The sequence below is a fragment of the Pseudorca crassidens genome, chromosome 2 (assembly GCF_039906515.1).
Source record: "Pseudorca crassidens isolate mPseCra1 chromosome 2, mPseCra1.hap1, whole genome shotgun sequence".
In the NCBI taxonomy this organism is placed as follows: Eukaryota; Metazoa; Chordata; class Mammalia; order Artiodactyla; family Delphinidae; genus Pseudorca; species Pseudorca crassidens.
Genome location: NC_090297.1, coordinates 20,334,531 through 20,362,141, shown reverse-complemented (window position 1 = coordinate 20,362,141; position 27,611 = coordinate 20,334,531). Strand labels below are relative to the sequence as shown.

At 53.5% G+C, this 27,611-nt stretch overlaps 2 protein-coding genes across 2 annotated transcripts; both read right to left on the bottom strand.

Moving 5' to 3' along the window:
* Positions 1 to 1,288: 1,288 nt before the first annotated feature.
* On the bottom strand, positions 1,289 to 16,448 carry CATSPER4 (cation channel sperm associated 4). The gene is made up of 11 exons (XM_067724917.1): positions 16,190 to 16,448; positions 15,988 to 16,062; positions 15,366 to 15,509; positions 12,145 to 12,246; positions 6,107 to 6,204; positions 5,817 to 5,937; positions 5,490 to 5,623; positions 4,036 to 4,210; positions 3,064 to 3,275; positions 2,368 to 2,533; positions 1,289 to 1,746 (listed from the first exon to the last, which is right to left on the bottom strand). Exons 1-11 carry the CDS (start codon positions 16,259 to 16,261, stop codon positions 1,693 to 1,695), a joined length of 1,353 nt encoding a protein of 450 aa, XP_067581018.1. The 5' UTR covers positions 16,262 to 16,448; the 3' UTR covers positions 1,289 to 1,692.
* Positions 16,449 to 17,001: 553 nt separating this feature from the next.
* On the bottom strand, positions 17,002 to 27,449 carry CNKSR1 (connector enhancer of kinase suppressor of Ras 1). Its single transcript, XM_067724915.1, has 21 exons — positions 27,317 to 27,449; positions 24,324 to 24,481; positions 24,039 to 24,220; positions 23,376 to 23,460; positions 22,911 to 22,952; positions 22,727 to 22,831; positions 21,937 to 21,996; positions 21,756 to 21,824; positions 21,372 to 21,473; positions 21,215 to 21,285; positions 21,047 to 21,123; positions 20,797 to 20,903; positions 20,688 to 20,718; positions 20,108 to 20,280; positions 19,179 to 19,252; positions 18,944 to 19,015; positions 18,603 to 18,676; positions 18,393 to 18,454; positions 18,212 to 18,311; positions 17,937 to 18,118; positions 17,002 to 17,650 (listed from the first exon to the last, which is right to left on the bottom strand). The coding sequence occupies exons 1-21, from the start codon at positions 27,366 to 27,368 to the stop codon at positions 17,396 to 17,398; spliced, it is 2,133 nt and encodes a 710-aa protein (XP_067581016.1). The 5' UTR covers positions 27,369 to 27,449; the 3' UTR covers positions 17,002 to 17,395.
* Between the last annotated feature and the right edge of the window lie 162 nt (positions 27,450 to 27,611).

Here is a 27,611-nt window from a genome sequence, read left to right as displayed (position 1 = left end):
CCCTGGTGAGCCAGAAGAAGGCTGTGAGAGCCCCCAGAGAAGGATGGATGGAAAGGGTGTATGTGGCTACTCACCAGGCAGATTGAGGGCTCCATTCCCCATAAATAGCAGCAGAAGCAGCAAAAGCCACTGGCTGCCCATCGTTCTGCTGGTTGATGGTCCTGGAGTCTTGGCCCAAACAGGGGAACAGATAGCACTCCAAGACAGTGAAGCACTGCTGGGGTGCCACCTCTCACCTGCCTGCTGAGTGCACCACCCCTGCCCCAGTTGTCCAGACTTCTTCCCAGCAGGCCCCAGGGGGCTTTTCAGGGCTGGAAGCAATGCCAGTGGGAGGGGATGAAGGGTGGAGTTTCCCGTCACCTGCAATCAGTGGGCCTCTGGGGATTCCCATTCCAACTGGTGAATATCCCCAAGGCCCCTAGTTGTCAGTCTTTGCTGAACAGCTGGGCAGAACTCTCACACAACATCTCTTCCAGCCTTCCCTTCGCACAACATCAGGGAACCTGAGTCTCAACCGTACAGCTGATCTCATCAGTCTCCCAGTTCTGGGGCTGAGTGCTGGCCGTTTGATTTTAGAGCTAGTGCTCAATCTTATCCTCTCCCGATTGCACAGATGGGGAAAATGAGGCCCAGTGATTTGCCCAAGGATGAGAATCCACCGAGGCAGCTCTTCATAGTGCCCACGACTGCCACAGCTTTCTCAGACTCTGCATTGCCTAGCTCAGGACCTGCTGTGGCTCTCGATGGTCTTTGTATGAAGCTCCCAAAGAGGTCTCACAGGTCCCAAGTTCTCCACCGGACTTCATCCACCTGACCCTCAAATTCCTCCTGATGCCTTCCAGGAAGCTTCAGTGCTCTTCTTCCCCAGAGAGCCTGCCAGGACCCACACTTCGCCCAGCCATTCTCCATTGATCCAGGATAGAGCTTCCTGTACCTGCATGACTTGGTCGATGGTGACCCCATCAGATTAGAACTCCCCAGAATGAGGACCAGTCTCCTACACCTTCAGACACAGAGAGAGGGTAGGGCGTCTCCTTCATAAGAGAGGCACTCCCAACTGTGAGGAACTGTGAGGACCAGATTTTCACCCCCAGAATTTAGGACCCTGAGGGCAGGGATTACATCTCTACCGTTAAGTCAAAAATTTTCAGGGTGTGGATTTTCTCTCCCATTAGACTGGAAGCTCTGGAGGACAGCCAGTGACTCTCCCATTGGACAAACAGGCTCTTGAGGGGCAAGGCTGCCTCAAGGGTTTGGAGATCCACCAGTCAGACACATTGGTCCCAACACAAAAGTTTATTGCTGATACAGATACCTGGCCCCACTGGCCTCACCTTTCTTCTCTTGGTGCTTGGGCCCACTTAGACTCCATCTAGTTCTGGTCTAGCAGGATACCAGGGATGCCCATCCTTAGGGCAAATCCTGGCTGCCTTGGCCAGCACCCCCTTCTGTGCTCATCCTGTGGTAGGGCTCCCACTCTCATCCAGCATCCTTCTCCATCCCGGCTCCTCTGGACCTGGGGCTCCCAGGCACAAGCCCTAGAGATGCTGCCCCCTTCCATCCCCAGGCATCTGCCCGGGGGGTAAGGGAGAGGATGGGTTCAGGCCAGGATGTGCCAAGTCATGCTAGTGACGCAGAAGATGCAGTGGCTGGGTGTGTGTGCTCATGCCCGTTGGCTACCGTCCTGCCCTCTCAGCGGCTCAACTTGTGTTTGTTAAGGAGTACATTTGTGTTGGATTCCTGAACCTGCAAACCAAGAGGTCTTCTTGTCAATGCCCCCACCCTGACATGGCAGATGCCCCCTTACTCCCCTCCTTCAGCTCAACAGCTGTTCATCCAGGCCTGGCAGGAAGTCCTTCACGTCTAACTCTAGCCTGCCGAGTCTGCTCTCTGACTGTGGGAGCTCAGGCCGTGGACATTCACAAGGTTCCCAGTCTGATGGTGTGGGAAGCAGAAAGAAACTAAATAATGTGGGAGTGTGACTTTTTCTCCATAGAATCTTCGTCCCTCAGGAGGCTGCTCCTCTTATGCACCCTAGACAGGACCTGGGGGTTCTATGCCCCCAGTGGGCCTGAGTATCTGCCACTAAGCAGGAACTGAACCGCTCAAGTCTCACTAAGAAAGGGTAGGTTTGACGGTGCTGAAGACCAAGATGGCTCAGTGGTTGGAGCCCTATGGGAGGGGCGGGGCCTCCCGAAGAAGGAAAAGTTGGAACCTAACCAGATTGGCGGTGACTGCTGGGGTGCTTGGGAGTCTAGGGGGCGGACCAGATCTTGGAATAGACAGAGGCCTTGACTAATGGGGTTGAGGCTGAGCTGGGTGGCGTGGCGAGCTGAGTACCCATTGGGTAGGGGAAGGAAGCTGCACCTTTTCCCTGTTGACGAGCGCAGTGATCAAGTCTTGCTGGCAAGTCATCTCACGGGTGGCTATGGAGGACCCGCTTGCCCTCGACGGGCTCCACGACAAGTGCCTGTGCATCAGCTCCTCCTCCTGTTCCTGGTTGAAGCGGATGGAGCGTACTTCGTCCACTATCCTGAGGGCGGAGAGGTGAGTGCGTTCCGAGGGTGAGGGCTGGAAGGCTGCCCTCCCATCTTTTCCCTGGTGTCCAGCCCCCTTCGCCCTCTCCCTTTACTCTGAGAGAGACCCAGGCCGAGGCTTAAGGCTCTTGTGAGATGCGAGGAACCGGGAGGTCTGGATTCCAGTTCCCTCACCGACAGGCTGGGGAAACCTGGACAATTCACTTAACCTCTCTGGGCCCCAGGGTCCGCATGATAAAATGGTGAGGGCGTGGGCTTCCCTGGTGGCGCAGTGGTTGAGAGTCCGCCTGCCGATGCAGGGGACGCGGGTTCGTGCCCCGGTCCGGGAAGATCCCACATGCCACGGAGCGGCTAGGCCCGTGAGCCATGGCCACTGAGCCTGCGCTCCGCAACGGGAGGCCGCAACAGTGAGAGGCCCGCGTACCGCAAAGGAAAAAAAATGGTGAGGGCGTGAGGCCAGAAGAATCTAAGGCTCCACTCAGCCCTGACTCACGAGACTCGAGGGTACCCCCAGTACCCGCCCTACGTGTTGAGCTCATCTCGGATCTCCTTGTACTGCATCAGGTTCTCCTGTATTGCCTCGAGCACCAAGCAGAAGTTGTCGAATGTGTTTTCTGAGAGGTTCGTCGGGAGGCCCCCCATAAACGGCTCCTGGGGGACGCCAGATGTCTCCAAACGGGCGACCACACAGTGCACCAGCGGCAGCTCGTTATTCCCATTTCCCTCCTCGCTGCCTGTCTGGGGAGGGGGAAATGGAGAGGGAAGGACAGGTCAGCCGGCACCCCCTCCCCTTGCCCCTTCCTGCTTGGCTTCAGGGAGGATGAGTCTCAGGTCACCAGGGTTCTAACGCCCCTTGTTTCAGCTCTAACCAATCTTAGGCTCTCTCCTTTGCTGTGGGAGCTTAACTTGAAATGCGCGAGCCCATCCCTCACCTTTTTGGAAATTCTCACCCCTTTTCAAAACCTAGTGCTTCCCCCACCATTTCACTCCTGATAAATCCTACCCAGCAAACTTCTGAAACCCTATCTACTCTCAAGTCACAGCCCACAGTCCTCAACACTTTAGGCAATACTCCACCCTACACTCTCCAGCCTTTCGGAAGCTCTACCCCTGAATGAATAACACTATAGCTAATATTTATTGAGTTCTTAGTATGTGCCAAGTACTGTTCGTTTACCCATGAAATTATCATAATAGCCCTATGAAGTACTATAATTATTTTCATTTTACAGGAGAAGAAATTGAGGCTTAGATTGGTTAAACGCCCTAAGGTCACTCAGCTGCTTAGATTTTAGTTGCCATAGAACAAGACACCTAGGAACTCCACACTCCTCTGAAGCCCCCGTTGGTGAGTTGGCCGTGGGCAATGCTGCCTCCGCATCTCAGGCTTGGCTTTCTTCAGGCACTCGAGTGTGCGCGCGCGCACAAACACACACGCTCAATTCAGCACTCATATACACTCTGCCTCACCCCCCTCTGCCCTCCCCATCTCACTCACCTCACTGAAGACTATTTGATGCTGTTGCCCCTGTTCGCCTGCCTTTATCATTTGCTCCAGATTGGTGGTGACCACGACGACCAACAGGTTGATGCCAATGAAGGCACTGATGGTGATGAAGATGGCAAAGTAGATGGCGCCCCCAATCTCCACTGCGTACTCCCTTGTCTCCATCCTGGAGATGGCAGTCAGGGGCCCTATCACCTCCCTGGCCCTTTGAGCCTCAGTTTCCTCATCTATGAGATGGGGAAATTATCTCAAGGCCCGCTGGGACTTCTGCTGCCTCACTGCTGTTGTGGAGCTCTAATGCCTTACTCCTAATTGTTCCCGCAGCTGCTCTTTACTGAGCACCAGCTGTACTGCCAGACAGTGGGCGGTCCTCAAGCCAGCCCTGCAAGGTGGGGATTTGTATGTCAGCATTACCGAGTTTAATCTATTGGTTATATTCTTTAGTCGTGTCGTTCTTATTATAAAAAGTAATTCAAGCTCATTGTAGAAAGATCAGAAGGAAAATATACAGGAAAAAAATCCCACCTACTGTTAATACCTATTATAAATCTCCCATAAAATATTTTCCCAAATAATAGTTTTCTCTCTCCTGCTATGCGTGTGTGTGCATGTGCATGCACACAGTGCCAGTCTCTACTAATTCTCACAGCAATCCATGACATGGTTAATAATGTATTTTAATCCCCAGTTGACAGATGAGGAAACGGAGCCTCAGACGGCTGCATGGCTAGTGCAGTGGAGCAGACTCAGAACCCCAGGCCACCTTTATTGCACACTCCATGATTTTTCTACTGCCTACATCATAATGGGTAATGAGTGCAGAAGCCCCTTTACCAGCTGGGCTTTTACTCTCACACGAAGGAGATAAAAAGAAAATCAGTCAGGGGGACCCACTCCCTGGAGGGGACTGGAAACAAATAGAGTTTAGGCTTAATGGGAAAGAGGTAAAGAACAGAACCCAGGCAGCCATCTGTGGCCAATAATGACCCTGGGCAGTGGGTCTCACAATGAATAAATGAGACCCTAAGTTCTCAGGAGTGCAGGCAGTTTGGTGGGCTCCAGTGTGGGCTGGGAGGCTGCCTTGGAGCGCTAGATGCAACCACAGACCTGCTCCCTTGCCCAAGGCCTAGCTGCCCAGCTGCTGAGCATAATGGGAGAAATCTCTCTGAATAGCCTGCAGTGGGACCTTGAATGGGTGGAGTTTCATTGGGAATGACTCTTCAAGTAGACTACAAACCCAGAGCCCTCAGCTCCAGGGAGCCTGCTTTTCTCCAGTTTAAAGCCCCAGGCATCCCCCTCCTGCTGTGCCATCCTCATCCCAAGCCCTGGAGCAGCACCTCTCCCTCCCCAGTCAGTTTTTTGCCCCTGGGAGCCCAGCCTCTCCCTGGCTAGCTTGCCTGGACTGGGCCCCACCCCCCTCCCCTGGAAGCCCCATGGGCACTCACTGAAAGTTACTGTAGATGTCCACCCAGCCATCCTGGGTGATGCAGATGAAGAGGGTATACAGGGCAACCTGCATGTTCTGGAAATGCATGGGCACGAATGCACCAAAGAGAGTGACCCCGAATACTGAGAACACCTGCCAGAGAGACCAGAGACCCGCCCGGACTTCACCAGAGGGCCTTAGGGACAGGCCATGCAAATGAGCTGCCAGGGGAGTCACAGGGCTTCAGGCCCATAGCCTCTCCTCTTCTCCAGACACCCTGTATCCCCAGGGACCTAGGGGCCTGTTCAGGGAAGGGGAGTAGCCGGGGGCAGGGGAGGGCACTGACCAGCATGAAGAAGAGGATGAGCACCATGATGTAGGCCATGTCGGGCACTGACTGCAGGATGACATGGATGATCCGGGCCAGGGGCTCCACTGCCATGCACACGTGCACCAGACGAAGTGCCCTGTGGCAGAGCCTCTCAGGGGTGCCCCTCGGCCCTTCCCAGACCCCTCCTCCTCACCATCCCCCCACCTGCCCAGAAAGGCAGAGCTGATCCCCACCTGGTAAAAACCCCTTCCTCTCTTTCCCAGGGTCCAGACAGGTCCCTCCTTTTCTCAGAGTTCCCAGCTTACCTGAGGGTGTAGGTGATAGAGATGGCACTGAGTTCATTAACGAAGAACCCCAGGAGCAAGATAAAGATGATAAGGAAGTTGAGGATGTTCCAGCCGTCCTGGGGGGTGGGCCAGCCCCAGCAGGGTCTGTCAGGCCCAGCCCATGGGTTCATCCTGGGTCTGCCCTCCGTACACCCCAAGGATGGGGGACTCAGTGGTCCTCTCGAAGCAGGGCCAGTCATCTGCCATCCACTGCTGTTACTCATCCTGCTGTCGCCCCAAACACGCCACAAAACATGCATGCGCTCGCTGTCTCATACATGTGTCAATAGCCAAGTGCAGTGTCTGAAGCACACAGTGGAGTCTCTCATATATACACAGCCAGTTCCTAAGCTGAGCGCCCACCTTGGCTACTGCGCTGCTGACAATGGCCTTGCCCTGCAGTTAGGTGACCTGAGAGTGTTTGGATGCTCCAGCTTTGTGTGACACACACTACAATTAACAATAAAATGAAAATAAATACTGATTAAAACATTAAGGAACAGTGCTTCAATAGCCAGGTCAGAGGTGAACTAACTCTCACTGCAGAAGAAAGGCACATTTTGCAAGCCCTTTGTCCAATATGGCACAAACTCTTTTAGAATGGGGATGGAGGAAGGAAGCTCATGTGTATGACAAATTTGAGCACAACCACTACAGAGGAGAATTTGCTCTAATAAACAATCCGCATTTACCTGTGACCAGTGATCCCACTTCTCGAAATCCGACCCACACAAACTCTAGTACAAGTACAAAATGGCATTTGTAGAAGGCTGAAAATAACCAAAGTGTTCAGCAATTGGGACACTGGTTGAATAAACTACTGCACATTCAGTGGAGTATAGGATAATAAGAAAGGTCTCCATGTACTGATACAGAAAGGTCCATTAAGTGACAAAAAGGAAAGTGCAGAACAGTGTTTACAGTATGCTACTGTTAGGAAAGGGAAGACTAAAAATATGTACATATTTGCTTATGATTGCAAAATAAACACTAGGAGGATAAACAAGAGATTATAAATAACGAAGATTATCTGAAGAGGGTGGGGGTGAGGGAAAGGGAAGAAAGGTCAGGAGTGGGAACAAGAATTCTGTGTGTGCCTTTCAGTACAGTCTTTTTTTTTTTTTAATTGTAGTATAGTCGCTTTACAGTATTGTGTTGGTTTCTGCTGTACAGCAAAGTGAATCAGCCACACGTACACATATATCCCCTCTTCCTTGGATTTCCTTCACATTTAGGTCACCACAGAGCACCGAGTAGAGTTCCCTGTGCCATACAGTCTGTTCTCATTAGTTATCTGTTTTATACTTAGTAGTGTATATATGTCAATCCCAATCTCCCAATCCATCCCACCCCCGCTTCCCCCCTTGGTATCCATTCGTTTGTTCTCTACGTCCGTGACTCTATTTCTGCTTTGCAAATAAGTTCATTTATACCATTTTTCTAGATTCCACATATATGTGTTAATATATGATATTTGTTTTTTTCTTTCTGACTTACTTCATTCTATATGACAGTCTCTCAATACAGTTTTGACCAATATGTAGCTGCATTAAGAGAACTTTTTTTTGTTTTTAATTTTATTTATTTATTTATTTATGGCTGTGTTGGGTCTTTGTTTCTGTGTGAGGGCTTTCTCTAGTTGTGGCAAGCCAGGGCCACTCTTCATCGCGGTGCGCGGGCCTCTCACTATCACGGGCTCTCTTGTTGCGGAGCACAAGCTCCAGACGCGCAGGCTCAGTAGTTGTGGCTCACGGGCCTAGTTGCTCCGCGGCATGTGGGATCTTCCCAGACCAGGGCTCGAACCCATGTCCCCTGCATTGGCAGGCAGACTCTCAACCACTGCGCCACCAGGGAAGCCCTATGTAGCTGCATTAAATATTCAAAAAGAAAATGATTTTTAATGGAGAAAAAGTTCTTAAATTTATTAGGCAGTCCAATAAACACAAGCCCTCCTTGTGTTTCACATTCAAAGTGTCGGTGCCTAAACATACACAAGGAGACACAAGTCTGCCTGTCTACAGATCCATCCCTCTATCCATTCAGTATTAAGCTCCTACTATATGCCACACCTCAAATCAGATCCTGAAGATACAGGATTTCGCCCTGCTTGGCTCACAGACTATTTTGAGGGAGGTGGATAGACAGTAATTTTTTTTTTTGCGGTACGCGGGCCTCTCACTGTTGTGGCCCCTCCCATTGCAGAGCACAGGCTCTGGACACGCAGGCCCAGCGGCCATGGCTCACGGGCCCAGCCGCTCTGCGGCATGTGAGATCTTCCCGGACAGGGGCACGAACCCCTGTCCCCTGCATCGGCAGGTGGACTCTCAACCACTGCGCCACCAGGGAAGCCCCAGACAGTAAGTTTTAACTCCAGGTGAGAGGTGAGTACAAAGCATTAGGGAGACAGAGCAACAACTAACCTAGCCTGGGAGAGACAGGAAGACTTCCTGGAAGAGACAGGAAGACTTCCTGGAAGAGAAAACATCTGCAAGAGTCTTAAGCTGTAAGTAGGAGGAAAGCAAGTGAGTAAGTGGCAAAGAGATTTTATAGACTAGGGGTCAGCATGGGCATGAGGTGAGAAACAGCAGTGTGTATGTGTGTGTGTGTGTGTGTGCATGCACTTGAAAGTGTGTGTTGGGGAATGCCACTACAAGCAGCTTGATGCAGCTGGAATACCCAAGGGTAAAGCCAGGAGTGATGAGGCTGCAAAAGCAAGCAAGAGCCACATCATGGAAGGCCTTAAGCACAGTGAGGCATTTAGCCCTGATCCTAGAAACAATAGGGAGCCACTGGAGTAGTTTAAGGTACTTTGTCTTGGGCCTTCAGAAAATTACTTTGATGGCAGGTGGGGTACACAGGAAGCCATAGCAACATCCTGGTGAGAGAAGACAAGGTAAGAGCTAGAACAGGGATAGCAGAGATGCAGAGGCAGCAAGAAATCTGAGAAATATTTAGGTGGTGAAATAGTAATTAATAGGCTATGGAGGTAAGGAGAGGGAGGAGCCACACAAGGGCCACGGAAAAGGGGGCACTAGGGGCAAAACTCTGGGGAGCCCCACGTGCCTGGGTAATATTTGAGATATTAACTTGCAGACTTTCCTCCCTCCCCTGCATTCTCCCTTTCCATCTACCCATTCAACAGGGAGCAGTCCTTGTACACTGGGACCAGGGGAGGGGTTGGGGGTGGGGAAGGAGACAGCAGAGGGCCTCTAACAAGCCCTGGCTTTTGGCCCTGGGAGGCTAGCCTCAGATGAATGTTAGGGTTTGGGACATTAGTTCTCAGCCATTAGTTCTGGAGGGTGGTTTTGCCTTCCAGAGGACATCTGGCAATGTCTGGGGACATCCTTGATTGTCACAGGTAGGAGGGTGCTAATGGCATCTAATGGGTAGAGGCCAGGAATGCTGCTAAACAATGCACAGGACAGTCCCCCAACAACAAAGAATTATCCAGGCCAACATGTCAACTGTGCCGAGGCTGAGAAATCTTGCCCTTGAGAGGACAAGCAGAGTGGCTTGGAAGAACAGAAGATTCTCAAGCTTGCTCCAGTTCTCTTGTGTTAATGAAACAGAGCTTAGCTTTGAAAGTGCAGGCCCCTTGAAAGTGCAGGCCTTCCTAACTGCTGCTAAAAGTGAGACAGGCTGGGACCTGGGACCCTTGGCTGCAGTGCCTGCACCTGATACAAGACTCCTGGAGCAACAAAATACAAAGAAACTATAAGGGACTAAAAATAACTGCACGCATGAGCAGCTGGGGCAAATTATGGACAAAAAGATACAAAAGGTCCAAATGCCACTTCTGAAGAGCAGGGAGCAAAGGTAGGGGGTTGGGATCAAAAGCAGGGTACTGTGCATGCCCCTTGCACACATCACCAAAGGGGTGGGCAAACCACCCAAGCCACAAGCTCATCCCCCCTCTGAAGAGAGTGGACAAGGGAACTTGTTACTTGTTCTCTCTCCCCCCTGCTGCAGCAGGGGCCCCAATAAAGCCTTGCCTGAATTTCTTGTCTGGCCTCTGATCAGTTTCTATTAATTAAGGAGGCCAAGAACCCTGGCCGGTAGCAAAAGAAATCTCACGTCTACAGGAAGGAAGAAATGTTCTCTCTCATGCAACAGATGTCTGCCTGTAACCTAGAGCTAGTTGTGAAAAAGTGGTGCATTGAAATGTTCACAAAAAGCATGGTACCTATTCTCCTCTCCAGTGTGGAGACATGTAAATATGCACCATCCTATTCTATTTTCTGTTAATAAACATCCTCCCAAGTGTTGTTTTCACAAAGCATTCTTTAAGACATCTGGGGCTTCCCTGGTGGCACAGTGGTTAAGAATCTACCTGCCAATGCAGGGGACACGGGTTCGAGCCCCGGTCCGGGAAGATCCCACATGCTGCGGAGCAACGAAGCCTGTTCACCACAACTACTGAGCCTGTGCTCTAGAGCCCGTGCTCTGCAACAAGAGGAGCCACCACAATGAGAAGCCTGTGCACCGCAACGAAGAGTAGGCCCTGCTCGCCGCAACTAGAGAAAGCCCGTGTGCAGCAACGAAGACCCAACACAGCCAATAAATAAATGTATTAAAAAATATATATCTGGACTTCAGAAATATTGTTCTAGGTTCTACATTCTGTGTTCTATGAAGTGACACCTCTAACCCCTGGAAAGCTTGTAATTCTAATTGGTTTTCCTGGTAAAGGTATTTAAATGATGATTCCTTTTTATGAAAGGTATAAAAATCTGATAGGTGTTTCTTTTCAAAGCCTCTTCTTGCACATGCCCAAAGGCAAGATAAATCCCTTGACTCCAGAAATCCCTTAACTCTATAAGTCCTATTGAAACAAAGAATTTGAGTCTTTGTCTCATTTTATGTAATGTTAAGATCTGTTCCCACCCAGACAGCTTTTTGATACCCTCCAGAAGAGGGGTAGGCAAACTATAGCCCAAGGGCCAAATTGACCAGCAGCCCCTCTTTTTAAAGACCCTCAGGTCTAGAATGGTTTATATATATATATATATATGTTTTATGTTTTGTGACATGTGAAAATTACATAAAGTTCAAATTTTAGTATTCACAAATAAAACTGATTTGGAACCTAGCCATGCTCATTTGTCTATGTACTGTCTATGGCTGCTTTTGTGCTCTCACAGCAGAAGTGAGTGTTTGCAACAGAGACTGTATGGTCCACAAAGCTTAAAATATTTATCTGGCCCTTGTGAAAATTAATAAAGGGAAACCTCACTACAATGGAATTGGGAGGCCAAAAGGGGGAGCTCTCACGCAGTATCACTAGATGTCAATTACAGGAAGCATTGTCAATTACAGACTTGAACAGAAAAATCCCAAAGGGGAAAGAATAATCAATTACAGGCCCCAACAGGAAAAGATGTACATTGCATCTCCTGCAAGAAATCAACTATTCCAGCAACTCAGCCAATGAGAGACCATCATCACCCTGAACTCTCACTTTTCGCCAGTAGATTTTGGTTCAAAACAACCCTTCCCAACTTCCTCCTTTTTCTCTATAAAATAACGTTCCTCTCAATTGTTTGTTGGACTAGTCTATGGCTTATGCTGTCGTTTGCTAGTCCTGATTTGCGATTTCTCTGCTATTCCCAGATAAACCCTTTTTTGCTGGTAAAATAACTGTTTTATTCTTAAGGTCAACACCCTTTACAGAAAATCTTTACTGACCCCTGTTCTTGAACCCTGTAAATTAAGGTGGATACTCTCAACTGTATTTCTCTGATAAGGAAATCAAGGTTTGCCCAGGATTGCAGAACTAGGGAAGGCTGGGTCAGGAACTGGAACCCCGGGAGGCTGCACTTCTAGTACAAATTACTTTCTGCCACATCACAGACATCTCAGAAGTAGTTAGTTTCTCCTTCTGCATGAGCACACATGCACACACATGCACACACACCCCTCCCCCTGTGCACCTTGCAGGGCCAGGTGGATGGGGATGGGGTGGGGTGCTGTCCCTAAGGAGGAATAGATGTGATGGCAGGGAGGGCCCAGGATCTCACCTTCCAGAAAATCCAGAAGCCATTTAACCAGCCGAGGAGAAGTTCACAGATAAGGATAGTCAGCACAATGTCATCTATGGTAGAGAACAACTCATAGTGTTTCTACATGGAAGATAGAGAAAAGGAAGGGCAGAGAGGTGAGTAGGGGGTGGCAAGACCAGGGAGAGAGCATGTCTTCAGGGGAGGGGAAGCCCAGATTCTTACTGCTCTTCATCAGCATCTTTGTAGCTTCCTTTAGAGCACCCCTTCCATGTACGTGCTAGGCACTGTGCTAAGACCACAAATGTATTATTTCATGTTACCATCACCATCGTCCTATGAAGTAGGTTTAATTTCCATCTTGCACTTGATGGGAACCTCAGAGAGGTGCCCAAGGTCAGACAGTTAATGATAAAGACTGTTGTCTGACTACAAACCCTTGTTCTTAACCTCTAGAGTAGGAAAAGGGAGGTGGAGAAAGGCAGAACAGACTCCAGGATTGGGAGGAAAAGACCTGGCCCTTGAGATGGAGGACACCAAGCCCCATCCTTGTTTCTCTGATTGTCCCAACCACTCCTGCTGCTTCAGCTCCCAAATCCCCCCAGCCAGGCCTGACCAAACTCCTGGGTATCCCCCTACTCACGGGTCCAAGACATGTTCCTGGGTGGACGGATTGATGGATGGATCCATGACTTGGAGTTCTGTTTAAAACCCAACTCATGTTCACGCAATCTCCTGTTAAGCTGTAACTCTGCTATAGTTTGGGACATGAACAGCTCCCAGCCCCCAACTCCACCCTGGCAGTTACCAAAGTCACCCGGACTCCTCCCTTTCCTCACCTCCACGACCCACAGACTCAGTGCTTCAAGCCTCTTGCTCCCCACACCTTGCCACCAACCCCATCCACCAGCCAGTGCGAGGCTGGGCAGAGTTTCTTTTTTTTTTTCTTTGGCCACACCACGCAGCATGCGGGATCTTATTTCCCTGACCAGGGATCGAACCCAGGCCCCCTGCAGTGGAAGCGCGGAGTCCTAACCACTGGACCACCAGGGAATTCTCTGGGCAGAGCTTCTGAAACTCAGATGGGAGCTAAAGTTTATGGGCTTCCAGCCTGTTCCAAATTCCCAAAGGGCATCATGGGCCAGGGACATCTGCCTACAAAAAGGAAGGGCTTTCTTTCCCTTCATCTTTCCCTTCAGCTCTACCCCACTGGCCACTGGTGGCAATAGGCTCTCCTTACTATTTATTCAAAGAGCTTCCTAAACAGTCCCCCTGCCTTCTCCAAGTCATGCACATCTGTGGCTAAATCAGAGTTGCCTTCTCCACCCACAAAGCTTCCATGGCCCCCTATGGCCTGCAGGGTGAAGTTCAAAACCAGTCTGGCATTCACAAGTCTCTAGGATTTGACCTTCATGGGCACATATCCTATATCAGGGATTTTAGCATTTTTGACTGGGACTCAAAGAAATATATTTTACATTTTACACCATAATGCTTTCTCTCCCTCTCCCCCACCACAATTTCTACTTCATTCTTTTTCATTTTATTTCATTCTACTTCAAAATGCTGCTATCTACACTCTGAACTCATTTCATGAGCCATTGATGGGTTTTGATCTGCCCTGTAGTCTATGCATTCTGCAAACCTTGGCAATTGGGTTTCTGCCTCCACCACATCACAGGCAGCTTGTGTCAAGGTCACAAGAGCTAAACAAGGGATGCTTCATAGTCCTTTCCTTGCCTTGTCTCCTAGCCACATCTGACCCTGTGCCTGCTCCCTTGGTAATGCACTCTCCTGGGGTTCCTCCCACTCCTCTGGCCACTCCCCCTCAGCATCCTTTGGCATCTCCTCTATTTTCTGCCCTCTACTTGGAGGCTCTCCTCAGAGCTCTGTCTTGGTCCTCTTCTCGCTCAACACTCTCTCCAGGCAACCTCATCCATTCCTTGAGCTTCGGCAACCATCCACCTAGATGCCAGTCACTCTCATGTTGCCATACTTTAAACCCTGGCTTTCCTGGATAAACAACAAGTCCTACTGTATAGCACAGGGAACTATACAATATCCTATGATAAACCACAGTCAATATCCTATGATAAACCACAATGGAAAAGAATATAAAAAAAGAATGTATAGGGCTTCCCTGGTGGCGCAGCGGTTGGGAGTCCGCCTGCCGATGCAGGGGACGTGGGTTTGTGCCCCAGTCCGGGAATATCCCACATGCCACGGAGTGGCTGGGTCCGTGAGCCATGGCCGCTGGGCCTGCGCGTCCGAAGCCTGTGCTCCGCAGCGGGAAAGGCCACAGCAGTGAGAGGCCCGCGTACCGCAAAAAAAAATGTGTATATATATATATATAACTGAATCACTTTGCTGTACAGCAGAAATTAACTCAACATTGTTAATCAACTATACTTCAATTAAAAAAATAAAAGTAAAGTAAAATAAAATAAACTTTGGCTTTCCAATGACATAGGATAAAACCCATCCTCTTTAACGAGACCCTGTGTGATCTGCTGCTGACCACCCCTCTGAACTCATCAGTCACCACACTGGACATTTTAAAGATATTGATTTTCAATAGCACAATCCACGTATGTGGTAGACTCCTTGTAAGAAATTAAAACATCAAGGGTAAGACCCAAGCCATAGCAGACTTCAAGCTGGACACACAGAACTCACTTCCATGCTGTTTGTTCTGCCCAAGACACTCTTCTCCACCTCTCTCTGCCTGGCCAACTCCTATTCATTCTTTGCTCTCTGCTTAAATGTCCTTTTCTCCAGGAAGCCTTCCCTGACCCCCAGATTAGGGTCAATGCCTCCTCTGAGCTTCCACATACTCTGTGACACCCAGGCATTTGGAATGATATGTCTGTCTATCTGAGACAGAACTGGGTCTGTTGTGTCCGTACCTGGCACTGAGTGCAGTATCTGGTACAGAGTGATTCTCACTTAGTGGCTATTGATTAAAATGGGATACCCTTCCCCACAAGGCACCCATTTGCCTGCCTCTGCTCACACCATTTTTCTCTTGTCCTTCCTCTGCAAATCCAATGCCTTTCTCAAAGCTGGGTCCCCACCACCACGAAGTCTTCCTTGATCTTTAAGAAAGTCAGCACTGACAGGCCCTTGAAAAGCATCCAATCCAACCATCATGAACAGATGAGGAGCCTGAGGCCCTGAGAGGGAAGTGACTTGCCCAGGCCCCTGTTAGATCAGTGGGGTCAGAAGTCAGGCTGGAGTGCCACCTGGTCAAGAACGGAGTTGGTGCGGAGAGCAATGGTGATGGCGTTGACCACCAGCAGCACGGCCAGCAGCAGGTGGAAGGCCGGGTGTCGGAGCAGCTCCTTGACATACATGCGAGTGATGAACTCCTGCATGTCCCAGGCATCCTGGGAGAGGGTGGGGGACCTTCCTTCAGGCAGGTGTCACTGTAGGAGGCCTCTGCCTGGAAGTTTGCTCTCAGTGAATAGGGACCCTTGGGGGCCACTCTTGGGAAAGAAGTTGCCTGAGAAGGGATCATGGAACGGGGGCCTCAATGTAGAGGTCACTACCTAAATGGCCACTAAAAGCGGGTCACTGCTGGGTCGTCTTTGTAGGGGTCATTGTAAGGGAGACTCTTTTGGGGTCTCTGCTGGGGAGTGGCTGTCATTATATAGGGGCTCCTGTAGGGGCACAGCCGGGTGGTTACTAACATACCATGGCAGGGGCGGTCACTGCAGGGATCGCAGCTGGGACATTTAGAAGGCAGAAGGGGCAGAGGTATTCTGAGGGCCGGTTGCCCCATAGACACAGCTGCACAAGGGTCACTGTGGGGGTGAGGATTGCTGCAGACCCCCCAACAGGCTGCAGGCCTGGCCTCGGCCTTACCTTACTGCTAGTGATATCTCGGCGGTTGACGAGCACTTGCTCCTCTGGCCGGAGGTAGGGCTCGTGAGCGGCCCTCTGCAAGGGCGAGGAGAGGGCCCATCAGTGCAGCCACTGCCCCTCCGGACTCAGTATGGTCCTCCAGTGCCCCGTCCCGCCCCAGGATGCCCAGCTTGGGCAGTGCAGCCAGGCAGGTACCACCTACCATGCGGTTCAAAGGATTGATATAGGTGGTGTCAGTCCAGTGCTGCCACCAGGTCCTCTGGTTATGCGCCATAGTTGCTCAGTGTCCCTCCCACTCCTCAAAGAAACTTCATTCCAAGCTGTCCTGCCCCCCTTCGGTGATATCATAGAGGCTTCTGTGACCTCCACCTGTCCGCATTCCACCAAGGAATTCTCACACCAAGAGAAGCTCTTCCCACTGACTCCCCTCAGTATGCCACAGAGGAGGCCACGGACACCAAGGGGCTGGGTGGGGTCAGAGGTCAGAGGCTGATAAGAGCAGGTCAGGTCTCCTGTGCAGCCTGGATGGAGACACAGGGGCGGGTCCCTGCTCTGTATCTAGGAGCTGGAGGTGGGACTGGGCTAAGGAGAGAAGAGGAGAAAGGTATTTCGTTCTGTGGTCCTCCTCCTAGCAGACCTCAGCCTGCAACCCTGCCCACCAGCTACCCCATCCCACCACTCCAGTCTCCAGGGCTACAGCCCTGGCCGCCTTTCCAGGGAAGGTACATTTCCCCAGCTGTAGAGTGAAAGGCTGGTCTCTTATTTTTCACCTTTCGCCCCTGGAGATGGGGCAGGAAAGCACTCCGGCCTCTGAAGGGCTGGGGAGAGATGGGCATGGGTAGAAGTCCCCACCACCCTGGAAGGCATGGGGCTTCAGGTACAGAGCCCAGGCTGGTGGGCCACACAGTGGGCTAGTTACCAAAAGCACTCACCCCCCCTCTGACAGCTTTCATCCCAGTCCCCTCCGGGAAACAGATTCCAGATTCTAATACAGAAGTCAAAGGCACATGTAGATTTCTGTTAAAGAAACTGACTTTATTTAGTTGAAAAGCATCTCCTGGGTAAAGTGAAGAACGCCCATACAGAATGGCTTGGCAAACGAAGTGCTGCGGGGCGGAGGGGGCAGGTCTGTGACCCCACAGAGCACAGGGTAGGAGAGAGTTCTTTCGGCCCGCCTCTTGCTCCTTCCTTGGCACAAAGCTCACTTCACTTCACCCCACTCCAGGGGAGGGAGGAGCAGAAATGGCAGCAGCTCAGGCAGAGGCAGTCAGCTTGGGACAGAACCATGGACAAGCACTACTTCCAAACTGGAACAGAATGCAGGGATGCTCTGTCCTAGATGTGTCAGAGGTGGTCCTCAAGGCCAGAGGTCAGGAACTAGGGTACTGGCCAGTTAGAAGTCAGGAGGTCAGAGGTCACTCTCTGGGGTCAGGGGGCAGAGGCAGGAGTGCTCCTCAGGCTGAGAGGGTGGGGGGTGGGAAGACGGTTCCCTGGAGTCAGAGTTCAGGACTTGGGAGCTGCCCTCAGCCCGCTCCACTCCGCAGGCCCCCAGGCCCTCTGAGTAGAGCTCCTGGTTCTGCTCCTTCCACCTGCGGAATTTCTCCCCAGTGAGCTCGGGGTCGCCTAGCACCTCCTCCAGGGCCTGCAGCTCCTGCAGCTTTGCCTGGAAGAGGTGTAGGGGTTAGGGCCATGATCACCCGGGGAGCGAGCAGAGCCTGAGTCCAGAGCTAGCTCTGGAGTCCAGTGGCCTAGAACCCAGCACCTGGCCCGGTCCGGCCCCCATCCTCAAATCGAGAGCCTGGTTCCAGGAACCTAGAACTCAGCCCAGTCCACAGCAGAGCCCAGGGCTGAGGGCCAGGAACCGAGCCGAAAGCCCCGAGCCCAGCCCTTAATGGTGCCCTGTGCCCGCCCCCGAGCCCAGCCCCTAATGGTGCCCTGCGCCCGCCGACCTTGAGCGTGCTCTGCAGCGCCCGCACGCGGTGCGCTCGCTCATTCAGCTGGGGGTCTCGGTTGCGCCGCATGAAAGAGCTCCGCCATTGCTCGTGAGTGAGGGGCTGCGGCCTGCCCAGGAAGGACACGCCACCCAGCCTCAGCCCCCGTACCATTCCTTCCAGGGCCCCTTCGCTGCTGTCTGTGGGAGGGGAAGCAGGGTGAGCGTGTGCCTGCCCCCAGCCCTCCATCTCGGCTCCCAGCACCCCCGCCCCCCGCCGGCTTGGCTTGGCACCTGTCGGAGAGCCGAAGGAGGTCCGTGGGCTGCCCTGCGTGAGGGCGGCCACAGGTGATGTGTCTCCGTGGAGGGAGCTCCCAGCTTGGGCCGGGCTGGGCTGCGGGCAGGGTGGAAGGAGAGAAGGGTATCAGTCTGAGTTCCACGCCCTGCTCTTCACCCCGCGCCAGCTCCCACTCACCGAGGCTGAGCAGGATCCAGCCTCATCGTCGGGGTCTTCTGCTTCCGTCTCACTGTAGCAGTCTGGGGTGGACAAGAGTGGCTGGGGAACCCACTCAGCTTCACAGGGTTTGGGCAGGCCAGGAGGTGGGCTCGGGGGAATTGAGCTCCCAGCCCCCATCCCAGGGAAGGTAGAGGCTCAGGGAGAGACCCAGCCCTGTGAGGCACCCACCTTCCTCTCGGGGCAAGGGGGCACGGCCTGGAGACCGGTACTTGGAAATGCAGGTTATGAGATGGCGCACCCACCTGTGGAGGGGCAGATGGGTCTCAGGGAGTTTCCACTTACTGTACGCCTGAGGCTTTCGCCTGTATCATCTTCTAATTTAATCCTCAGAGCAACTCTCAGAGATAGGAATTCTTACTAGTCCATTTTAGAGAAGATGAAACTGTGGCTTAGAGGAGTGAGTGTCTTGATGAGCCCTGTCAGAGAGCTGGGCTCTGAATCCAGGCTCCTGAGCCCAGACCCCCGGGCACGCCCATGCAAGCTGTGGAGGTGAAGAGGGTGGCACTCACATGCTCAGGTCTGTCAGGGTATCAGCAGCGAAGATGAAGGGTTTGTACACGTTATGGGTGAGCTGGAACACACTGCCAGGGAGCAGAGGGGCCTCACTCACCTGGGGGTGCCCATCCAGAACACAGAGAGGCTGGACGGGGCATCCCAGCTACCTGCCGCCCCCACCCACCCCTCCTGTCACCTACCTCTCCCTTTCTCTCCCCACCCCCAGCCTGTCACACCTCAGGACTTAACTATTTTTTCTTCTGATCTTGTCCACTTTCCAGACTGTAGTTGGAGACATTGATGAGGCCCTCAGCCTTCTCATCCTGGGGAGATCACAGTGTGAGGGTCAGCTTGAAGCCCCAATACCCTCAAGGCCCAGTCAGGCTCCTGAGGGTGGGGGAGGGGAGAGGGCATTTCCTGGGCTCTCTAACCGCTCATCTCTCAGTGCCCAGAGCTCAGGGCAGGAAGCTGGGCTGGGGTCAGGAGGTGTGACCAAGGGGTGCCTCTGAGCCTGGCAAGGGGAGCCAAAGATATCCAGAGAAACAGTCAAGGAAGAGGAGCCCCCTCCTGCATTTGCTCCATCACAGGCACAGACAAAGCTGCTTTGCTCCTTTCCCTGCCTGGCCGTCTTTCTCCTTTCCATCCGACTAACCCTCAGGCATTGATTTTTCAGGAAGCCTTCACCACTCTTCAGGTGGACTAGCCACCTTTGCTGGGTTCCCACCCACCCCTGGCTCTTCTGCCATCATAGTATGTGTTCCCATATTGTCCCTGAGTGTGTATTCATCCCTCTCCCCACCGGCCTGAGTAACGGAAAAGGTCCAATTCTTCCCTGTGTCCCAGGGCCCAGCCCAGAGCTGGGTGTACAGTAGGCACCTTGAATGTTAGTTGAATGAATAAACAATTGCTTGAACGGCCCATAGCTAGGATGAACAGATTAACAGAAGAGGAAGGAAAGGCGGGTAGAATCAAAGAGATTCTACCCGGCCTGTGATACCTTTTCCAGACCGCTTTTATACACACATCGGCTCAGTTTTCTCTGAAGACTGTCCCCGTTTTACACATAGGAACACTGGGGCACACCTGCGACCACAGATGGGAGTGGACCGTGGAGGAGGGACAAGAGCCGAGGCCCTGAGGTGACTCACTTGCTTACCTGTGTGTGTATGGGGTCTCACCTGGGGCTGGCGGTACCAGTAGAGCGTGTGTCCCTTGAGCACAAACCAGCAGCGGCGCCAGCGCGGGCCCATGAAGCCCCCGGGCACCTTGCGCAGCAGGAGCCAGCCGTCACAGTCAGGCCGGCCCAGCTCCCGGCAGGACACCCGCCGGCGGCTCAGCTGCGTCGCCACGCCTGCAGCAGCACAGCGCGGCTGGTCAGTGAGGGGCTGGCGGGGTGTCCCGGACCCCCAACCTGCTCCCTTGCCCCCCACGAGCACCCCCAGCTGATATTTCTGAACCCGTGCTCTGGGCTCAGAATGTGACACGTGTCACTTCTGAGGTGGGGATGACTCTTCCCATTTTAGAGCCAGGGAAGCTGAAGATCAGAGGACGAGCTGTTTGTCCGAAGTCACAGAGCTGGCGAGAGGCCCAGGCTGGGAGCATAGGTCTGTCTGACCCCAGAAACAGAGCTGTTTCTAGGAGAGGCTGTGTGTGAAGTGTGTGTTGGTAGCGGGGGCGGGTCTCGCCCAGCACTGTAAAGACTTGTAAGAGCTCCTCATATCAGGGCATCACCCCCACCCCGTCAGGTGCATTTCATACCTTTTGATTTCTTGCGGCCAGGGACAGGACTCTGAAAGGACCACAGGAGGTTAGAGAAGCATATGGGTACAAAGCCACAGACCCCTCCTTGCTAAGCCCCAGAGCTTACCTTGTCAGGGTGTTCTGGGGGCTCTGGAGCATCTGCTACCCCAGCTAGGAGTGTGGCTGAGGGTGCATGGGGGCTGGGCAGGGGCTCCGGGTCAAGGGAGGTCGAGGCTGTCAGGGAGGGAGGAGAGAGAGGGAGTGTCCCTGAGCTCAGAACCGGGCCCAGTGGTAGGGTGGGGGTGTAAGAGTCCAGGGTCAGGCAGCCCACATGCCTTGTCCAGGGCATCTGCTGACTGGTGGGGCTTTGAAATTACCTGTCCAGGCAGCAGGGCTGGGTCCTAGACTTGGGTTTGAAGTCAGGTCGGAGGCGAAGACATCTTCCGATGGGGCCCTGGAGAGATCAGGGAGAGATGAGGTGAGCCATGGCCCACCTGCCAAGACCTACCTGGGGCCAAGACCTACCCGGGGCCCGAGCCTGTCACCTGGGAGACGGCAGGGCCGAAGCCAGCGATGGGCTCACTGGGCGTGGGGGGCCTGGGGCCTGAGGAGGGGTCTGAGGAATAATCAGAAACAGGTGATGGAGCTGGCGACAGACAGGGGTCTGAAAGCAGACTGGGGGCAGGGGTGGGCGGCAGGTACCTGTGAGGGTGTCTCCGGCACTGGGACCTTCTTCAGCACTAAGCTGACCCCGTCTGGCTCCCGGAGCAGCTCCCTCACCACGTTTTTATGGGGCCAGCCCACCTGGGGGACAGGGCAGAGGGCAGGGCAGGGATGCTGGGCGGGACTGAACTGGGCAGGAGGCTCTGAGGCAACCCGATAGCCCTCGGCCTCGGAGCACTCCCTCAGCCTCACCTTGTCCTCCTCCAGGAAGCCTCCACGAGCCCCTCTGACCTGTGTGAGCTGGTTGGCTTCACGGAAGGCAGCTCCCACAGCCCTGGTCTCCCCAAGGGAACCTCCCCACCCACCGACCTGAGTTCTACTCAGGACCCCCTTCCTCCCACCACGCTCCTCCCCTCCCCTCACCACCACTTGCTCATTGATCTGGACAATCTCGTCTCCAGGCAGGATCTGCAGCCGGGAATCAGTGGGGACCTGGTAGGGGGTGAGATTCAGAGAGTGCACCCTCATGGGGCTGGAAGCGGGCTTGGCTGGCAGGTTGGAGGGCCACGGGGGTGGGCGCCTGAGAAGGGTATAGGAGCCTCACCTGGGTGCCCACTCGAGACACAAAGTGCAGGCAGTTGCTGGTGGTGTAGATCTCCAGGCCCTGCAGGGCAGAGGCTGCAGTCACTAAGGGTGTGGGGACCGCCGGACCAGGACGCCTGCTAGGCACCAGGACTCACAGGTGAGTGGAATGGGGGAGAGAGCTGGCCTCAGCTTGGCACCGCTCGACTTGTCATGTGACTTTGGGCTCACCACTGCACCTCTCTGGGCTCTGCCTCTTCCTCCCCTAAGGGCTGAGGGGAGCAGGTTGCAGACTTCTGAGGTATGAGATTCTCAGCAACTTTCCTGAAGAATCTCATACCTCAGGGACAGGAGCGGGACAGGGCAGGGCTGGGGCCTCTGGTTTTCCCAACTGGTCAAAGATTAAAGCAAAAAAGTTCATGTCCTCTCCCCTCTCCCCTAGGTCCGTGTCCCAGGGCTGGGATGTGTCACCTGAGACCACACCAGCTGCAGCCCCTCAGGACCGGAGAAGGGGCTGAATGACGGTGAGACCCCAGGGAAGTCCCCTGGGCCTTTAACATCTGTACAAAAATTCCCTGGAAGTCCAGTGGTTAAGATTCCACGCTTGCACTGCAGGGGGCGCAAGTTTGATCCCTGGTGGGGGAACTAAGATCCCACATGCCACGCGGTTTGGCCAAAAAAAGAAAAAAACAGGGCCTTCCAGCTGTGACAGTATAGGATTCTGGTTCAGTATAGGATCCTAGAACCAGAGTTCAGGGCCCAGACAAGGCTGCTGAGGGGTCAGGGGTGAGAGTTGAGGGGTCAGGGCTCACCGAAGGATCGTCCAGCGGCACGTGCTGTAGCACGGCCTTCTGCTCCAGCAGCTCCTCTGGGCTGCAGCTCAGGATGTTGTGGCAGATCCCGGCCACGTGGCTGCTCTGGCGGATGGAGAGCAGGATGTCTAGCCTGAGCCCCGTCCCACCCCATCCCCACACCCCACTCACCCCCCAGACTCACAATCCTCAAGACTTTGCTCTCCTTCTCAGCCGCTGGACAGTCCTGGAAGCAGAGTGAGAGAGCAGGGGCCTGCCCTGAGCAGGGCGCACTGCCTTCGCCTGAGGGCAGGGGGATTTCCTGCAGTCCCTCCCGGCGTCCCGTACCCTGGCCCCCTTCCCAGAACTACATGGCCTTAGAGCTTTCGCCCCAAGGTCTCATCCCCCTGACGCCAGGCCCCCAGAAGTCACCACACATGCCCTCCCCTGCTTCACCCCCTCCTGAGAATCAGACTTCCTGTGCTGCCCTCGCCAGCTAGGAGCTCCCACGCCCCCATCACCCCCTACCCAGTGGCCGGGCCTCCTCTCTTTCTGCCCTCGCCTCTTCCGGCTCTCACACCTGATCCTGTGCTGATTCACAAGTTATAAAAAGCTCTAGCCTGACTTGGTCTCTACAGCCTGGGCCAAGCCTGGCCTCTGGTTCTCCTACCTCCTGCAAGGCCTGGCCCAGCTCCCCGCACAATTCCCCAATCTCCTGGCAGGATGAGAAGTCATTTAAGTGGGAGAAGAGGTACCTGGCAGAGGGAAGGATGGAGCAGTGGTTAGGGAACTGAGCTTAACAGTCAAGCCACTGAACCACCCTGCACTGGCTACACATCTGAGACTCTGATGGGTTTTGATTTGGGGTAAAGGAGATGACTGATACATCTAAAGGCCTTAGTCAAGTGCCTAATAAATGCCAGGCCCTGTTCTAGGCACTGGGGAGACAGACATTAAACATATAATTACATCAATAATGATTTAACTTCTACTGCTGTGAAGTGTAGGGAGCTCTGAGAGTGTGTAACAGGAAAGGCTTCCCTGAGGAGGTGACATTAGAGCTGGGACCTATGGGACAAGCAGCGGCCAGTGAAGGGGGTAGAGAGCTCTTTATATAATGCTGTTGATGTGACTGTCATGATTACAAGCAGGAGGTGGGGTGGGAACCCAGGCAACCCAGGGCCCCTACACAGACCAATTAACCTCTTTGCCCAGTTCCACTATATCTGAACAAGAGCAAAGCTCTATTTTTCTCTCCCAGGTCCCAGAGGAAGCCAAGGATGAGAAGGGTCCCCTCACCAGTTACTCAGACCCTAGGAGGAGACCGAAGTACCTGTTGAGCCAGAAGAGGAGGGAACGGGCCTCATGCACCAGCTCCATGGCCGCGCTGAGGACATCTGCAGGAGGCTCAGCACAGCCCCCCAGGCGACCTTGGACTAAGCTCTGGAATACCCGGATCCCCTCCAGCAGCCCCTCTGTCAGGCTCTGCAGGTTCTCTGACTGTAGCCCGGAGCTCTGTACCGCAGAAGGGCAGGTTAATTCCTGGCAGCGGCCAGCCCCCCCATCAGCACCCCAAGGTGGGTGGAAGCTGCAGCCAGTGTGGCCGCCGTTCACTCACCAGGGCCCGGAGCTGTTCCACCCCTTCCAGGATGAGCTCCTGGTGGCCCAGAGGCCACACAGTTAGCGCTTCCAGGCTTCGGGGGCAGAGCTGGAGCAGGTACTTGCCAGGCAGCTCCCAGTCCTCAAAGTGATAGTCCTCCAGGGAATCATCGAGGCCTGGTGGAAGAACGAGGGTCAGCATGGGGGAGCCAGGGGGTGTCAAGGCCTTTCTGGTCAGTGCAAAAGTCCTTCTCCTAATGACCCTGAGACCCAGGCAGTGTTCTGCCCTGCCCATTTCACAAATAAGCCTACTGAGTTGAGAAGTAGGGTCACATAGGGCAGTGGTTCTCAAAGGATGGCCCCCAGACCAGCAGCCGCAGCCTCACTGGAAAACTTGTTAGAAATACAAATTCTGGGAAATCCCTGGTGGTCCAGTGGTTAGGACTCAGTGTTTTCACAGCTGTGGCCCGGGTTCAATTCCTGGTCGGAGAACTAAGATCCCACAAGCCGTGTGGCATGGCCAAAAAGAAAAAAAAAGAGAAATAGCCAAAACATGGAAACAACCTAAGTGCCCACTGACAGATGAATGGATAAAGAAGATGACACACACACACACACACACACACACACACACACACACACACACACGGGAATATTATTCAGGCATAAAGAAGGAAATCTTGCCATTTGCAGCAACATGGATGGACCTTGAGGGCATTATGCTAAGAGAAATAAATCAGAGAAAGACAAATACTGTATTATCTCACTTACATGTGGAATCCCAAACACCCAAATTCATAGACACAGAGAACAGATTGATGATTGCCAGAGGCAGGGTAGGAGGGGTTAGGGGAAATGGGTGAAGGTGGTCCAAAGGTACAAACTTCTATTTATGTCAGTTTGGGGGACGTAATGTACAGCATGGTGACTACGGTTAGGATTCTGGGCTTTCACTGCCATGGCCCCGGCTCAAGGCTCAATCCCTGGTCGGGGAACGAAAATCCCGCAAGCCACACGGCATGGCCAAAAAAACAAAAACAAACGAATTCTCACATCTGCTGAATCAGAACTCAGGGGCAGGGCCCAGCAATTTGCATTCTAACAAATCCTCCCGGTGTTCTGATGCTGCTGAAGTCAAGCTTGATGGGGCTTTGGAGGCAGGGAGACCTGAGTGACAGCGACTGAGCTTAATTACTTAATTACTCCGTGCCTCAGTTTCCTCACCTATAAAATGGGGAAAATAAAAACGCCTACCTTCTAATCATGTGTATTAAATGACACGACACATGTCAAGCACTTGGCCAGCTGCCTTGGTTCATGGTAGACAGTAACAGCCCCCGTATTATTATCGCCAGACTCTTTACCGTGATCCCCAAGGCCCTGTACGATCCGGCCACCACCTGCCTCTACCGTCATCTCTTGGCGCACAGCCCCTCAAACTCAACACTTCAGATCCAGAGCACTAACTCCCTGCAGCTCTTGGAATGCTGTCTTGCCTCAGGGTCCTCAGATGTGCTCTTCCTTCTGCCTGGAGTGCTCTTCCAGCTCCTTCACGTCCTTTTTCATCTTACTCCTTCCAGGACGCCTTCCACAACTCCCCAGGCTGGGTTGGGGTCCTCTGCTGCTCTCACTGCCCCTTGCACCTCCACAAACCCCTGCATCAAAGCACTAAGCTCTCCTACTTGATCACGAGCTCTGCCAGGACTGGGCCTTAAACAAGTGTTCATCTCTCATTCCAGCCCAGGCCTCTTACAAGGTAGACACTCACAAGTAAGAAAAATATCTAGTGAATGCTTACTATGTGTTAGGAAAAATTTAAGGGCTTTATACATATTAACACATTTAATCCTCACCGAATCTAGAAAGCAGAGATACTGTTACCCTCATTCCACAGGTGGGAAAACATACAAATAGAGGTTAACAGTTAGCTTTCTCACTCTTTGAAGGAACCCCTGCCATTCCAAGCCAGGGTCTTTTGTGATCAATAGCTCTCCCTCATTCCCTGTGTGACATTAAGAGCACTTGACTAGGAGTTCGTGAACCTGTGGCTCCGTGGCTCTGGGCCCTCGAGCACCTCCCTGTGCACACAGCAAATGTGCTGTGCTGCCTCCCTCCCAACAGACCCTGATGTGGAACTGCACGTGCCAGGCCCTCAACCTGGTTGTCTTATTTGGTTCACTTCATGAGATCAGAGTTGCCTTTCCCATTTGATGGATAGGGAAACTGAGACTTGTGGTCACAGAACTGGTGAGTGGAGGGGCTGGGCCTGGAACTCAGTCTGGGAGTCTGATGCCAGCCCTGCATCCCTGCTTTCACCGGGGCTGGTCACCCTGAGCCCGCCCTCAGTGGACTCCGGCAGCCCCCTCCACTCTGGCTCCTCCCTGTAGGAGGAGTGTCCTGACTCACCTCCCGGCTCCCAGCTGCAGGTCAGAAGGTCTCCATGTCTCTGAGTTGGCTGACAGTCTGGGACCTTTCCCACCCAACTGGGCTCATCCCCCCTGGAGGCCTAGGGAGGGGCTGTGCTGACCCCTCCAGTCAGGCCGGGGCTTCCGCTCTCACTGGGAGCTTCGGGGTGGGGGGAAGGGAAAAGACACCCCACCGGCCTTATTCCAAAGCCTCAGCAAATCACTTCCTGGCTCAGTGTGTAGTTTTCGGCTTCTGAAAAATACGTTTAATAAGAGCCCACTGCGCCCTGGGGCAGAGGGAAGATGAAGGAGATACAGTGGGGGCGGGCAGCTGGGGAGACACCGTCTGTGTTCCTTACACAACCACTGCCTCCCCATTGCCACCCTGGAGGCTTCTTGGGCTTCTGGGGGGATGGGAGACCTCCTCTGGGTCCTCGGGGGGGCCCCCCCGGGGTCACGTCCATTATCCTTCTGCCAGGTTCACGGCAGACATTCTGTAAATACTTGTTGACTGACTAACCAACTGACAAACTCGGCACGTCCTTTGTCCTTTTCCTCTCCCCGTCCCAGTGCCCCTCAAGCCCGACACTGCCCCAGCCCCACCCACCTCTCAGCCAAGCCGCCACCTTCCCGGGGGTCCAGGTCGCTACTGGCTCCATGGCCAAGCTCGGCTTCTCGGATCCGCACCCGCTCCGCGCTCCGTCTCGCCCGCGCAGGAATTTCCGCTCCCAGAGCTCTGACCTGGGGAGAGGCTGGGCTGGGCTGGGGGCGGAGCCACTAGCATACCTGGGCCCACAAAGCTGGCTAGGTGAGGTGCTGTGACAGCCATTGGCCTACTGCCTGTCCCCCTCCTGCCCTGCCCTTCAGGCATCCTAGGGCAGCTGGGCTGCCAGACCTGGGGT

Excerpts from the sequence above, each read along its gene's own strand:
- CATSPER4 (XM_067724917.1), bottom strand. The coding sequence starts at position 16,261 with ATGGCGCATAACCAGAGGACCTGGTGGCAGCACTGGACTGACACCACC. Across the intron at positions 15,510-15,987 it reads GAGATATCACTAGCAGTAAG|GATGCCTGGGACATGCAGGA; the intron begins GTAAGGCCGAGG and ends ACCCTCTCCCAG. Across the intron at positions 2,534-3,063 it reads ATCCGAGATGAGCTCAACAC|GATAGTGGACGAAGTACGCT; the intron begins GTAGGGCGGGTA and ends CTCCGCCCTCAG.
- CNKSR1 (XM_067724915.1), bottom strand. The coding sequence starts at position 27,368 with ATGGAGCCAGTAGCGACCTGGACCCCCGGGAAGGTGGCGGCTTGGCTG. Across the intron at positions 19,016-19,178 it reads CAAGATCAGAAGAAAAAATA|TGTGTTCCAGCTCACCCATA; the intron begins GTTAAGTCCTGA and ends GCTCCCTGGCAG. Across the intron at positions 17,651-17,936 it reads CGCTGCAGAGCACGCTCAAG|GCAAAGCTGCAGGAGCTGCA; the intron begins GTCGGCGGGCGC and ends CACCTCTTCCAG.